The 14,326-nt window shown below is 38.4% G+C and overlaps 1 protein-coding gene across 3 annotated transcripts in view; it reads right to left on the reverse strand.

Annotated features, from left to right (window-relative positions):
* Positions 1-14,326, reverse strand: part of NRG4 (neuregulin 4) — a 121,148-nt gene that overhangs the window by 11,102 nt on the left and 95,720 nt on the right. For 2 of the 3 annotated variants that reach the window (XM_010843292.1, XM_010843293.1), the window contains 3 exons: positions 12,565-12,714; positions 8,899-8,978; positions 2,926-3,068 (listed from right to left, as the gene is read on the reverse strand). In XM_010843292.1, the coding sequence (XP_010841594.1) occupies positions 3,052-3,068; positions 8,899-8,978; positions 12,565-12,714 (247 nt within the window). In that variant the 3' untranslated portion in view covers positions 2,926-3,051. Of the gene's footprint in view, positions 1-2,925; positions 3,069-8,898; positions 8,979-12,564; positions 12,715-14,326 lie in introns of those variants that run through there. The other variant, XR_825556.1, reaches the window with a different exon arrangement.

The raw sequence follows: 14,326 nt of genomic DNA on the forward strand, positions 1-14,326 counted from the left end.
ATTTGGGAAATGCATACCTGTGGCGGATTCATTTTGATATTTGGCAAAACTAATACAATTATGTAAAGTTTAAAAAAAAAAAAAAAAAAACACCACGATGAAATAGCGCTTCATACCCATTAGAGTGGCTATTATTTATTTTTTTAAAAAAGTGTTGACAAGGATGTGGAGAAACTAGAGTGCATTGCTATAATATATATATATATATATTCATATATATATATATGAATATAAAGCAGTATAGCTGCTGTAGAAAACAGGATAATAGTTCCTCAAAAAATTAAATATAGAATTAACATTTGATACTACTTCTGGGTATTTATGCAAAAGAATAGAAAACAGGGGTTTGAACAGCTGTTTGCAGATGTATGTTCCTAGAAGCATCATCACAATAGCCAAAAGGTGAAATGACTCATGTTCACCTGTTGATAAATGAATAAACAAAATGAGGTAAATATATACAATGGAATATCATTCAATCATAAAAAGGAATGAAATTTGGATACATACTATACTGTTGATGAACCTTGAAGACATGGTAAGTGAAATAAGCCACATACAAAAGGACAAATGCACGATTCATGTATTTGTATGAGATACTGAGACTTATATCAAGCACTGAGAATATTAAGATGCTTAAAGATTAAGTAGAATGTTAGCTACCATGGTCTGAGTAGAGGAGGGAATGAAGAGTTATTGTTTAATGGGTATAGCATTCAGTAATAGGATGATGAGAAAGTTCTGGAGATGGACAGTGGTGATGGTTGAACCAATGGGAATATACTTAATGCCATTGAATTTCATGTGTAAAAGGCTAAGAAGTGAAAGAAGCCAATCTGAAAAGGTTACCTACTGTATGATTCCAACTATATGACATTCCAGAAAAAGCTATAGAGATGGTAAAAAACTATAGAGATAATAAAGGGATCAGTGGTTACCACTGAAACTGGGAAAGAGTAGATGGAGCACAGGAGATTTTTGGGTGGTGAAATTATTCAATGTGATACTGTAGTGGTGGACACATGAAATCATTCATTTGTTAAAATCTATAAAACTGTAAAAAAAAAAAAAAAGAGGAGCCTTAATGAAAACGATGGACTTCTGTTACCAACTTTACCAAATGCATTCTTTATATCGCTCCTAATAAGATGAAAACCTCATGATCTGTAAAATCATGCCCTAAAATTAAAAGCCTTATGGGGGAAAAAAGGTTTGGAATTCTGTAACCTGAGCAGTAACAAAAACAAGAATCCTAAATCTCCACTAGTATCTGCACTGAGAATTAGTCCATCTTTTGTATACTTAAAGTTTGGGATTTATGCTTCTTCCTTTCAGATATAGACCCTGAAATCAATTGCTCCTCATAGAAACCATTTTCAGGACTTCCCTGGCGGTCCAGTGGCTAGGACTCTACACTCTCAATGAAGGGGGCCTCGGTTCGATACTTGATTAGGCAACTAGAACCTACATCCTCAACTAAGGATTCCCGCATGCACAAATAAGACCCAATGCAACCAAATAAATATTTATTTTTAAAGGAAACCAGTTTCATTAACATTAAAAATAGGATCTAAAGGTAGCTCCCAATGATAGGGATAGAGCAGGATAGTTACACAGGTAGCTTTTGACATCCCACTAGGGAGTTCTAGATACAGAAGGAACTTAGGGAGATCATTGTAAGCTAATGATCACTCAGGAAAGCAATCAGACTATAGTGAAACAGGCCTGCTTAACTACAAAACCACACAATAAAAGCATAAGATATGCTCCAGTCCAATAAGTGAAAAAGTGAGGCCTGCACCCTGCTGGTCCAGGTCAGCATGAGAATGATCCTTAGGACAAGCCCCTTAGCATATACCAAAGACAGGAATACATGGGCAAGGTGCCATTCCAAAGTAGAAGACCTCATCATACTAAAACCTGAGGTTATTTAACATATTTTGCTGTATGTTAGTTTACATTACCACACTTCTGCTGATGTGGATAGCACCATGACAGTCCCAGTTTGACCATATAGGGGCAAAAAGTCCTCTGCCTGACTTAAGGAGGAGCTAGTGATGTAAGCTTGACATCCACTCAAAGAACGAGGAAGAAAGTGGTCTTCTTCAACCCTTTCTATTTTCCCTTTGCTTATAAACATGTTGCCCACTTAGTTCTCAGGGCAGAGGTCTCTTGCCTGCCTGCTAGTATCCTTCAAAAGCATCCTAAACTATAAATCCACTTCTTACCTCTCACTTTGTCCCTCACTGAATTCCTTCCGCACCAAGACATAAAAAACCTGTGATTTGCTAAGTCCTGAGATGAGCTATGCAGTTTCACTTTCATCAGTCAATACTTTTTTCCTAATAACCAGGTGAAATGTCTTCATGGTTAACTTGCTCTTTGCAGCTTCCCTGCTGCTGCTAAGTCGCTTCAGTCGTGTCCGACTCTGTGCGACCCCATAGACGGCAGCCCAACAGGCTCCCCTGTCCCTGGGATTCTCCAGGCAAGAACACTGGAGTGGGCTGCCATTTCCTTCTCCAATGCTTGAAAGTGAAGTCGCTTAGTTGTGTCTGACTCCTAGCGACCCCATGGACTGCAGCCCACCAGGCTCCTCCATCCATGGGATTTTCCAGGCAAGAGTACTGGAGTGGGGTGCCGCCAGTTTAATACAGTGTGCTACTAAAACAGTCACTCTTTGCCCTTAAGGGATTTTCACTTTTCTTTTAGGGTCTTTATATATTATTAAGAGTTTCTCCTGAGCTGTGAGAAAGTTTGCCTCTAGTTGCTTCAACATATTAGCTTACTGGGAAAAAAAAATCACGTTTGAATCCATGCAACTTTCATACAGGATTGATATTACTTTCCTATTTACCAACTGCAAATAAGTTAATAATATATGTTACAGAAACACACATACTTTGCAACAGGATGGACTGTGTTTCAAGGTATAACTTTCAGTCTTTTATTTAGAGAACAAAGAAAGATTAACTTGTTTATTTTACCATTTAGTGTTTCACTTTCTGCCTTTGTAACAAAGAAGCAATGATTTGGCTTCACTGTGTTATTTCTTCAATGTTCTCCATGACCTATGGAAAATAAGAATCAAGATGTTTTCTCCATCTCAGTTTTTCTTTATATGTACAACTGTCAACACGTCTTTATTTACACATGTACATCCACCCCTTCTGTTTGTGAAAAGTTGAGGTGAACTAGCCTAGAACATCCAATGAGCCTCTTAACACACCCCAGAACACAGAAGAGTTGTATCAGCACCTCCATTCAGATCTCACAGAAGTGTCCCTGCCTTTTCTCACTGCCTATTTTCGGTTACCTGAAGTTCTAACAAGCTTGGTGAATTTTTAAAAAGATATTACAAATGACAAAGAGGGTAAGAGCGAAAGATTGGTAAAGTGAGTCACTCTAACAGCAATAAAAATGAATAACTGATGGCAGGAAAACAGGAGACAGTAACAAAAACCGAGATAAAACCAAACCTGTGGCTGGTGTTTAACGTAGGGACAACTGGCTCCCACAAGAGCCAATGAGCCCTGAGCCTGTTACCCCCATCTGTGGAACCATAAGTACAGTATGAAAAACTTGGACTTGGGAACTAGATTCACCTGGGTTTAGATCCTGTCTTACCACCTTCTGATGTGTGATCTTGATTTTAACCTCTCTAAACCTGTTTTATTTTTCATAGAGAAGAATGCCACTTGCCTCACAATGGGTTGCATTCAGTTCAGTTCAGTCACTCAGTTGTGTCCGACTTTTTGTGACCCCATGAACTGTAGCATGCAGGCTTCCCTCTCCATCAGCAACTCCCAGAGCTTGCTCAAACTCATGTCTATCGAGTCGGGGATGCCATCCAACCATCTCATCCTCTGTTGTCCCCTTCTCCTCCTGCCCTTAGTCTTTCCCAGCATCAGGGTCTTTTCCACTGAGTCAGTTCTTCGCATCAGGTGGCCAAAGTATTGGAGTTTCAGCTTCAGCATTAGTCCTTCTCAGTGAATATTCAGGACTGATTTCCTTTAGGATAGACTGGTTTGACCTCCTTGCAGTTCAAGGGATTCTCAGGAGTCTTCTCCAACACCCCAGTTTAAAAGCATCAATTCTTTGGCACTCAGCTTTCTTTATAGTCCACTTCTCACATCCATACATGACTACTGGAAATACCATAGCTTTGACTAGGCAGACCTTTGTTGGCAAAGTAATGCCTCTGCTTTTTAATATGCTGTCTAGGTTGGTCATACCAAGGAGCAAGTGGCTTTTAGTTTCATGGCTGTAATCACCATCTGCAGTGATTCTGGAGCCCCCCAAAATAAAGTCTTTCACTGTTTCCATTGTTTCCCCATCTATTTGCCATGAGGTGATGGGACCAGATACCATGATCTTCATATTTTGAATGTTGAGTTTTAAGCCATTTTCACTCTCCTCTTTCACTTTCATCAAGAGGCTGTTTAGTTCCTCTTCACTTTCTGCCATAATGGTGGTATCATCTGTGTATCTGAGATTATTGACATTTCACAATGGGTATTAAGACTTATAAGAGTCTCCAAAGTGAAATACCAGCCACAGTGTCTGGCACCTATAGGTACCTGATGTTCACAGTTCCATAGTTACCTTACTTTCTTTTCATTTAAAGAGCTGTACTTTAAGAACTAGTGTGTTATTGCAATAGGGATGACACGTAATCACAATCTAAATGGATGCCAGGACTTAAAGCTGTAGGTTTACTTAATGAACAAATTAAAAAATTGCCTTGGGAGATTTATATTTCAGAGGCATACAAGGTGACATGAATGAATCTATTAGAAAGGAGGATTAAACTGAATAAAGCTTTATGGGATGGTGGCAAGAAGAGTTTCCTGGTGAAAATAGCTCATTAATAAATTTTAAAATAACATGTACCATTATGCTCTGATTTTCATAACAAATATAAGCTAACAGCATGAAGAAATTCCCAATCCTCACGATCAACTTTGTTTTCATGACACAGATCTTGTCACATGTGGTAAAGGCATTTATTTTGCTTTTCTTAAAGTAATGGCTTTGCAGTTACTGAGACTGTTTGACATTGAAAAAATAAGTGGCCAGTGAGCTAATTTTGTGAGCTATGCCCAACACCTTATCCAGATTTTTACCCCTGATTGTGATACCCTTTTTTCCTCATTAAAATAAGGCAGCAATTTAATACTTGAGTTCTGAAACTCTTTTCCCAATTAAACCAGAGTACCTCTGTGGAAAGGCTCCAAGGTAGTTTCTATTTTATTACAAACATGTCTTTATAAAGTGAAAAGAAGCCAACTTGCTTTTTAGGTGTATGTGGTTTCTAAAAAATAATTTGAGTTTTTACCACCCCATTGAACGTTCTGAAAAAAAATTAAGAGGCAAATCCTTTGAGGAGAGAAACCATTGGTGAATTACAAGCATGGATACTCGTGCATTCAAGCGTTAGTGGCAGTCAGCCATTCCCACATTTTTTCCTGTCACATTTGGCCCTATTTGTACTAATCTTCCCAGTTAAAACCATGCACGATAATACATTCAGTTCTCTGAGAATTTTTTCACTGGTTATTTTATCATCAAGCATTTAAAAAATGAATGTAGTTCCAGACATTATCATTACAAATAACAGCAAAAATAAAAAAACTCATCAAACCATTAACATACATGACTTCACCCAATTACAAAGTAGAAGAACACAACTCAATCTCTTGATAACTCAAATGATAATTTTGAGTATATTAAAATGAATCATCTGATAGTATCATTTAATAATGGCATCTTAGACTTCCCTGGTGGTACCCTGACTAAGAATCCACCTGCCAATGCAAGGGACAGAGGTTTGATCCCTGGTTGGGGAAGATTTCACATGCCACAGAGTAACCAAGCCCCTGTGCCACAACTACTGAAGCCTGCAAACCCCAGAGCCTGCACTCTGCAACGAGAGAAGCCACTGCAATGAGAAGCTTGTGTACTGCAGTGAAGAGTAGCCCCAGCTTGCTGCAGTGAGAAGCTTGTGTACTGCAGTGAAGAGTAGCCAAAGCTTGCTGCAGTGAGAAGCTTATGTACTGTAGTGAAGAGTAGCCCCAGCTTGCTGCAACTAGAGAAAACCTGCATACAGCAACGAGGACCCAGTATAACCAAAAACCAAAAAAACTGCAGCATCTCTTTCTGGCTTTTTATCGTGAAATATACTTAATAAAATTTACCATTTTAACCATTTTCAATATGCTAGCAAATCTGGAAAACTCAGCAGTGGCCACAGGACTGGAAAAGATCAGTTTTCATTCTAATCCAAAAGAAAGGCAATGTCAAAGTATGTTCAAACTACCACACAAGTGCACTCATTTCACATGCTAGCAAAGTAATGCTCAAAATCCTCCAAGCTAGGCTTCAACAGCACGTGAACCGAGAACTTCCAGATGTTCAAGCTGGTTTTAGAAAAGGTAGAGGAACCAGAAATCATATTGCCAACATCTGTTAGGTCAAAGAGAGTTCCAGAAAAGCCTCTACTTCTGCTTTATTGATTACGCCAAAGCCTTTGACTGTGTGGATCACAACAAACTGGAAAATTCTTAAAGAGATGGGAATAGCAGACCATCTTACCTACGTCCTGAGAAATCTGTATGCAGGTCAAGAAGCAACAGTTAGAACCAGACATGGAACAATAGACTGGTTCCAAATTGGGAAAGGAGTACATCAAGGCTGTATATTGTCACCCTGCTTATTTAACTTTTATGCAGAGTACATCATGCAAAATGCTGGACTGGATGAAGCAAAGCTGGAGTCAAGACTGCTGGGAGAAATATCAATAACCTCAGATATGCAGATGACACCACCCTTATGTCAGAAAGTGAAGAGGAACTAAAGAGCCTCTTGATGAAAGTGAAAGAGGAGGGTAAAAAAGTTGGCTTAAAACTCAGCATTCAAAATAAGAAGATCATGGCATCCAGTCCCATCACTTCATGGCAAATAGATAAGAAACAATGGAAACAGTGACAGACTTTATTTTCTTGGGATCCAATATCACTGTGGATGGTGACTGCAGCCATGAAATTAAAAGACACTTGCTCCGGGGAAGAAAAGCTATGATGAACCTAGACAGTGTATTAAAAAGCAGAGACATTACTTTGCCAACAAAGGTCTGCCTAGTCAGAACAACGGTTTTTCCAGTAGTCATGTATGGTTGTGAGAGTTGGACTATAAAGAAAGCTGAGTGCCAAAGAATTGGTGCTTTTGAACTAGGGTGTTGGGGAAGACTCTTGAGAATCCCTTGGACTCCAAGGAGGTCAAATGAGTCAATTTTAAAGAAGTCAGTCCTGAGTATTTATTGGGAAGAACTGATGCTGAAGCTGAAACTCTCATACTGTGGCCCCCTGAAGTAAAGAACTGACTCACTGGAAAAGATCCTGATGCTGGGAGTTTGAGCAAGCTCTGGGAGTTGGTGATGGACTGGGAAGTCTGGCATGCTGCAATCCATGGGGTCGCAAGGAGTCGGACATGACTGAGTGATTGAGCTGATGATGATGATGCAGTTAGGTTATTTAGAAACAATTTGATTCTTTCAGTTCTTGCTTTTATGGTCTGTTAGGCAGGACTGGAGCAGTACTCAATGTAGGGCTAATTATTCCCCACTACTGAAGAAACAATCTTCTGTGTACACTGTTACTCAATGAATAATTAGGATTTTTAGCCTTATTATTGGGAACAGGCACTTTTCCTAGCCTTGTGTGAATATGGGTACCTCTAATCCTATCAGGTGATTCTTTGCCTAATATCAAGGACTTTCCTAGTATATATGTGATTATTACTCAACTGAATACTTGAAGATCTCTGAAATTCTCTCTCTGTGTGGCTCTCCCAGTACTCCATTCAGTGAACTATATTGATCAAGCCACACTGATCAACCTGGGTCATCCACCCAACTTTCCCATGCCACAGTCTGGAAATTCTCTCAAGGCAATACTTTGAGGGAATCATTGGGTCATCTCATCTGTTTTCAGTCTCTCACGATCCTTTGTTCCCTGTTGTCCAATGTCTTGAAAACCATCGCTTAATGTATAATGTCCATTTATAAATTATTTCAAGGAGGAGGTAAATCCAGTCTCTGTTACTCCATCTTGGTCAGAGACAGAAGTCTCACGATATTTTTTTTTTTCACGATATTTTAAAAACATGAATTGACCCATATGTTTCCAAAAGATTTGCTGGACTGTGAAGAAGGCTGAGCGCCAAAGAATTGATGCTTTTGAACTGTGGTGTTGGAGAAGACTCTTGAGAGTCCCTTGGACTGCAAGGAGATCCAACCAGTCCATACTGAAGGAGATCAGCCCTGGGATTTCTTTGGAAGGAATGATGCTAAAGCTGAAACTCCAGTACTTTGGCCACCTCGTGAGAAGAGTTGACTCATTGGAAAAGACTCTGATGCTGGGAGGGATTGGGGGCAGGAGGAGAAGGGGACGACAGAGGATGAGATGGCTGGATGGCATCACTGTCTCGATGGACATGAGTCTGAGTGAACTCCGGGAGTTGGCGATGGACAGGGAGGCCTGGCGTGCTGCGATTCATGGGGTCGCAAAGAGTCGGACATGACTGAGCGACTGATCTGATCTGATCTGATAATAAAAATCCCCCTCCTGTCCATATACCAGCCCACTTCAAATTACTTCTGTAAAAATCAGTCTGTGAAACATATTATAACTAACATCATAATTTCACATATTGTGATAACATAGTTTTCTTTGGGGAAAAAATACGACTTGTGTCATACAGCTAATGAGAAATTATCTTCAGGTAAAAAATCTATAGAAAAAATTTTTAGGGTCAACATTTTTTGGATAGATCCAAATCCCATTAAACAACCAACATCTAACTTAGGGTTTTAAAATATACATTTATTTTGAATTTACTCACTGTGGGGGACACTGGTACTGCTTGTCTCTACCAAGTTGATATCATACTGGACTGAACTGGCCCTCTGAAGATGGCCCTTCCTGACAATAAAGAAGAAAGAAACATACAAATGGAAAATGGGTAAGTGCAAATGCAGAAAGCAAGTTTAAATTTGAATATATGGAGGTTTATTTTCTTTTCTGCAACTGTCTGAAACTGCCAGAGCTTCCCTAAAACTGTGCCCCATTATTTAACAAATGCACCAGGGCAGGTAGGTCATCTGTAGTGGCTCCAGATGCTGATGATGCCACTTAGTCTTTTTCCTTTAAGACAGCAGAACTGTGCTATTTTAATGTAGCATTTTTGTGCTCTTCTTAAAGTGGTTAGTTTTCATTATTAGTTGGGATCCTTATGGTGGCTCAGATAGTAAAGAATCCGCTTGCAATGCAGGAGACCCAGGTTTGATCCCCGGGTCAGTGAGATCCCCTGGAGAAGGGAATAGCAGCCCACTCTAGTTTTCTTGCCTGGAGATTTCCATGGACAGAGGAGCATGGTGGGCTACAGTCCATGGGGTCGCAAAGAGTCACAGTCTACTGAGTAACACTTTATGTGACATGGGGTGGCTTTACTCAACTACTGAAAAACTCAATTGCACCTTTAAAAATTTTTTATTTATTTTTGGCTGCACTGGATCTTCAGTGCTGTGCACAGGCTCTTTCTAGTTGAGGCAAGCGGGCTGTTCTTAGCTGCGGCGCACAGGCTTCTCACTGTGGTGGTTTCTCTTGCTGTGGAGCACAGGCTTTAGGACGCATGGGCCTCAGGAGTTGTGGTGTGTGGGCTTAGGTGCCCCCCAGCAAGTGCGATCTTCCTGGACCAGGAATTAAATCCATGTTCCCTGCATTGGCAGGCAGATTCTTAACCACTGGACCAGCAGAGAAGTCCCTCACTTGCACTTTTTTAAGGCTACAGTTCATCAATCTTTTTTGTCATCTGGTCCATTAATATAGTTTCTAATTACACTCAAATGCTCATGACAGAGTTTTTAAAAACCACGTTTAATATTAAATAAGATATTGGAACGTACACTTGCTTTCGATTTTTTTTTCAGTAAGTCAATGCCTAGAGTATTACCTACATTAATGAAAATTAATTCAAAACCACTTTTTACCATAGCAAAATGAAATGTGTTTTCTAAAAATACACTGATTCCTCTTCGTAAAACATGATTGATTCTGCCTAGATTTCAGCATATGGGTTATTATTTTGGACCTCATTCAAATATGACATTAATTAGTCATTAAATTTCAAAAGGGCTTCGGCTTAAAGCAATTTCAGCCACTGATGGACCTAAAAGCTACTACAGCAATCAGGGACTTGTTTTAATTCTTGAAAGCACATTTCAGACAGTATGTTTCACCTGGTCAGGATGCAAGAGCCTAAATCTTATGCCTAGATTTTATAAGCAATAGCTACTCATGTTTTTTTCAAATTAATTCTACTCTTGATTTTGACAAGACACAAATCATCATGCAGAAATACCTCTGCTTGTGCTGTCATTTAAAAATGGAAAAGGTACAGTGGGTAGCATATTATAACCGTTTCTGAAAACTGTTCAATGTCATATTATTTTTGTAAGAATCTTAAGGATGCTATTTTTCTCAGTTATTAAATTTACATTCATTTTTCCAATTAATATGACAATATTTAACATTTATATATGGCAAAAAGTTGCTTTATTTTTCAATAAAGTACACATATAAAAAGAGTGAATGGCAATATTTATGCTTAGAGAGAAATGAAATATCTCCTGCCCTGTCAGTAAACTAAGGATGTCACAGACGTCAGCTTGCAGCGTGCCCACAGGCCACTCGTGAGCCCTGAGGGAACTTAGAAAGGAAAGAATACCTGCCATCTGACTGCTGCCACTCCCTGTAGTGAGCCCTCAGGAAAACAGGAGGTAAAAACACAGGAAACTGGCCCCAAATAATTACAGTGCATATCAAAGGAATGATTTCAGTGAATCCAGATTCTCGAATCTTCTCCTATACAGAAAAGTGCTAAATTCCTTAACTTACTGTAGCTGGTTTTCTTTAATTAACAATACTTAAAAGATTTAAACATCTTTTGATGTTCTAACTACCTGCCCTTTGTGGCAAAACTTCTATCTCTCCTACCTCCCCCTTTGCCTCATCTGAGCAATTTTCTCAAGGTTACTTGAAATGCTGCCTCCGAGGCTTGAAGTCTTAAAAATTCCTGCCAAAAGAACACATAACTCTCAACTTTTGGTTGTGAACATTTAAGTTGACATCAGTTTAAAAATCAGTGATAGACCCTTACATGCACAGCACAAGATTAGAAACAGGCTGTTAACATTCCATGCCTTCTTTGAGTGCTTCCCTTTCTCTTCCCACCACAAGTAACTATCATTCTGTATTTTGTGCTAACCAGTCTCTTACTTGAATCAGTCATATGTATCACCCTAACCAACACATTATTTAGTTTTGTCTAGTTTTAAACTTTTCATGAGTGGGATCATATTGTTACATTTTCTTATGTGACTTGCTTCTTTCACATAAAATTATGTTTCTAAGATTTACCCAGGCACTTGATACCGAGCAGGGTCCTCTGGGGCTCCTGGGCACAAAGCCTTTCTGTGTCTCTCATTTCTTTGATTATAGGAAATAGCCTTTTTTCAGCCTCTATGACTTTTCCTGAGTTCTAATGGGCAGATTCAAGCAGCTGTTAATTAGGGAAGGGAGGGAATGCTAGACCAGGAAGAAACAAACAGTCAAGAGAAACAGTAGTGCAGCCTTGGGACAAGGTCCTGGTTCCCCATCAACAGAAACACACAATATCTTTAAGCTGTTTTGCAGATACTGAAACCCTCCGCAGGTGGGAGAAAGTTAGATGGTATGCTATCCACAAGCATGTAGATCCAGATCAGTTGAAACCTAAAGGTTGATGATGCTGACTCCTACTTATCTTACCACCAACCCATCAGAAGAATGTCCACAAGCTGATCACACCCTTTTAAAATCATTACTATAAAACTTCTGACTATCTTCTCCAAGCTGGGACACACAGTTTTCGAGGCCAAAGTCCACTGAGTCCTCCTTTGCCTGGCAAAGTAATAAAGCTATCCTTTTCTACCTTACCCAAAACTCTGTCTCCAAGATTCGATTCGGCACTGATGTACAGAGAAGCTGAGCTTTCAGAATCACAACTGTGTAACTGTAATTCATTTCTGCTTATATATTACCTTTTAATAGCAATATATCACAACTTGGTGTCCATTCTTTTGTTGATGGGTATTTGGGTAACTAATAAATCATTGCTTTTCTTTCACATTCAAAGTCTACTTTAAATAGACTTACTCCAAATATTTAGGTGTTTTCGGCATGATAACTTCAGTGAATGTGGGTCTACCTTACTAGTTTAGAAAAGTTAAGGTAATGATGATGATAGTAACAAAGAATAAGATCCTTTCAAAAATGACATTAATTTAATAACAAAAATAAATAAAAGATACAATTTAGTAACAATAACTGCATTAGAGAAATAACTCTAAACAGAAAACATGATCTGGAAAAATAATCTAGAGCTAAAGGGCATATTGATTATTTAGTCAAACAATAACTACTATGTATTACTTTTTTCTTTTCAAGAGCATGTTTCTATTTTGGTTACCTGCAGAGGAAGTAGAGGGCTCCAAGGATAAGAGTTCCCAGAAGAACAGTCAATGCCACGAAAGCTGTGAACAGGTCACTTTTAGTTTGGATACTGGAGCTTGGGAGAAAAACCTCTTCACAACGAGCGCCTGTATAATTTTCAATGCATCTATGGAACAAAATGTTAGATACAGAGTTGCGTTCTCTGTTCCATGAACTAATATAGGAAGCATAAGTTTTCCAGCTGGTATGAAAAAAAAAAAGAAGACTAATTTTCAGATTTGGAACATAGACTAGGAATGCTTTACTATGATGCTTACAGAGCTACAGTTAGAATAAAACAAATTAGCATCTGCAGTCTGATCTTTACTATCTTCCTTTTCCAATTTTCAAATTGCTTAGAAACTCCAGAGAAATTATAGAATAGTCAGTCCTTTTACCTTCCATATTTTCAATATGTAATTGTCCACACTTAAGGTTCATCTGAAATTTATTTTGTTATCTCTGGTGTAGATGTGATTCTAAGTGTATTTTTCCTTGACAATGCTAAACAGCTCTTCCACCCCATTTACTAAATAATCGTTCTCTTGCCTGCTGTTTTAACAGTGCCTCCTTTAATATATGTCAAGTTTGTATAAGTGACGACAGTTCTTTACTCTTCAGTGATCTGTACATCTAATCTTGGGCTTCCACCTTACTGCTTCAATACTGTTACTTTATGTTTTAGTATCTGGTAGTTCTACTCCTTATATTATCACTTTGCTTTTCTAGAGATTTTGTGATATTTTCATTTGCCAGCCAAATATTTTAAGCCCATTTACTTTCAGCTCTTTAAAACTTATGTGGCAGAAATCCATAATCTTTGGTAATATCAACCAGTTGCTTTCTCCCTGTTAATATGTTCAAAGATTATAAAACATAAAAATTGATATGAATTAGTGACTTTGGCACCAGATCAATTTGATTATTTCATATTTGCAGTTAAGATAAATAATAGTATTTTTAATATATACTAATGTTTAGTTATAAAGCAACCCACAAAGTTAAACAGTAAACTATACTTAGCAAAAATTTTGTGTAAAAAAGTATGTGTGTGTATGTATTCTTCAAAGTAGCATTACCAAAACCAGAAATATTTGTTCTATTAAATTAATTCTCCCCAACTCTTTCCAGTTTAGGAAGTATTTATAAATGTTACCTTCTTTTCTCCCATCCTAGACTAACAAGGATGCAGGCCTAGAAAGTTACATGTGAACTAATTACTAACAAAGCTTGGCAACTAATGTGATAGGCAATAAAGCAGTATACAAATAAATAAGAGAAAAGAATATCAAGTTACAGCACAGGTATCAATTTTACTTAAATGAGTATATGAAAGATGTTTTATGAATCTCAAGTCCTACTGCTGGTGAGAAAGTGGTGTTATTGGTTAGAGCTTCCACTAGAGGGGGTGTCAGTATGACCAACAGTTCCCATTCTCTCAAAACCACTCTCAAAACCACTGTAAAGATGGAGTTGGGACACAGAGAGGAAGAGAAAGGACGGAATATGAGTAGTAAACTGAAATGGAAGTAAAATACGTTAGAAAGCACAATTACCTGAAGTTTAAATAAAAAATACATTTTTTCCCCCATAGATCAAGGTATCTGCTTCCTGAGAAATCTGTATGCAGTTCAAGAAGCAACGGTTAGAACTGGACATGGAACAACAGAATGGTTCCAAATTGGAAAAGGAGTATGTCAAGGCTGTATACTGTCACCCTGCTTATTTAACTTATATGC

The sequence above is a fragment of the Bison bison genome, unplaced genomic scaffold, assembly GCF_000754665.1.
Source record: "Bison bison bison isolate TAMUID 2011002044 unplaced genomic scaffold, Bison_UMD1.0 scf7180017864181, whole genome shotgun sequence".
In the NCBI taxonomy this organism is placed as follows: Eukaryota; Metazoa; Chordata; class Mammalia; order Artiodactyla; family Bovidae; genus Bison; species Bison bison.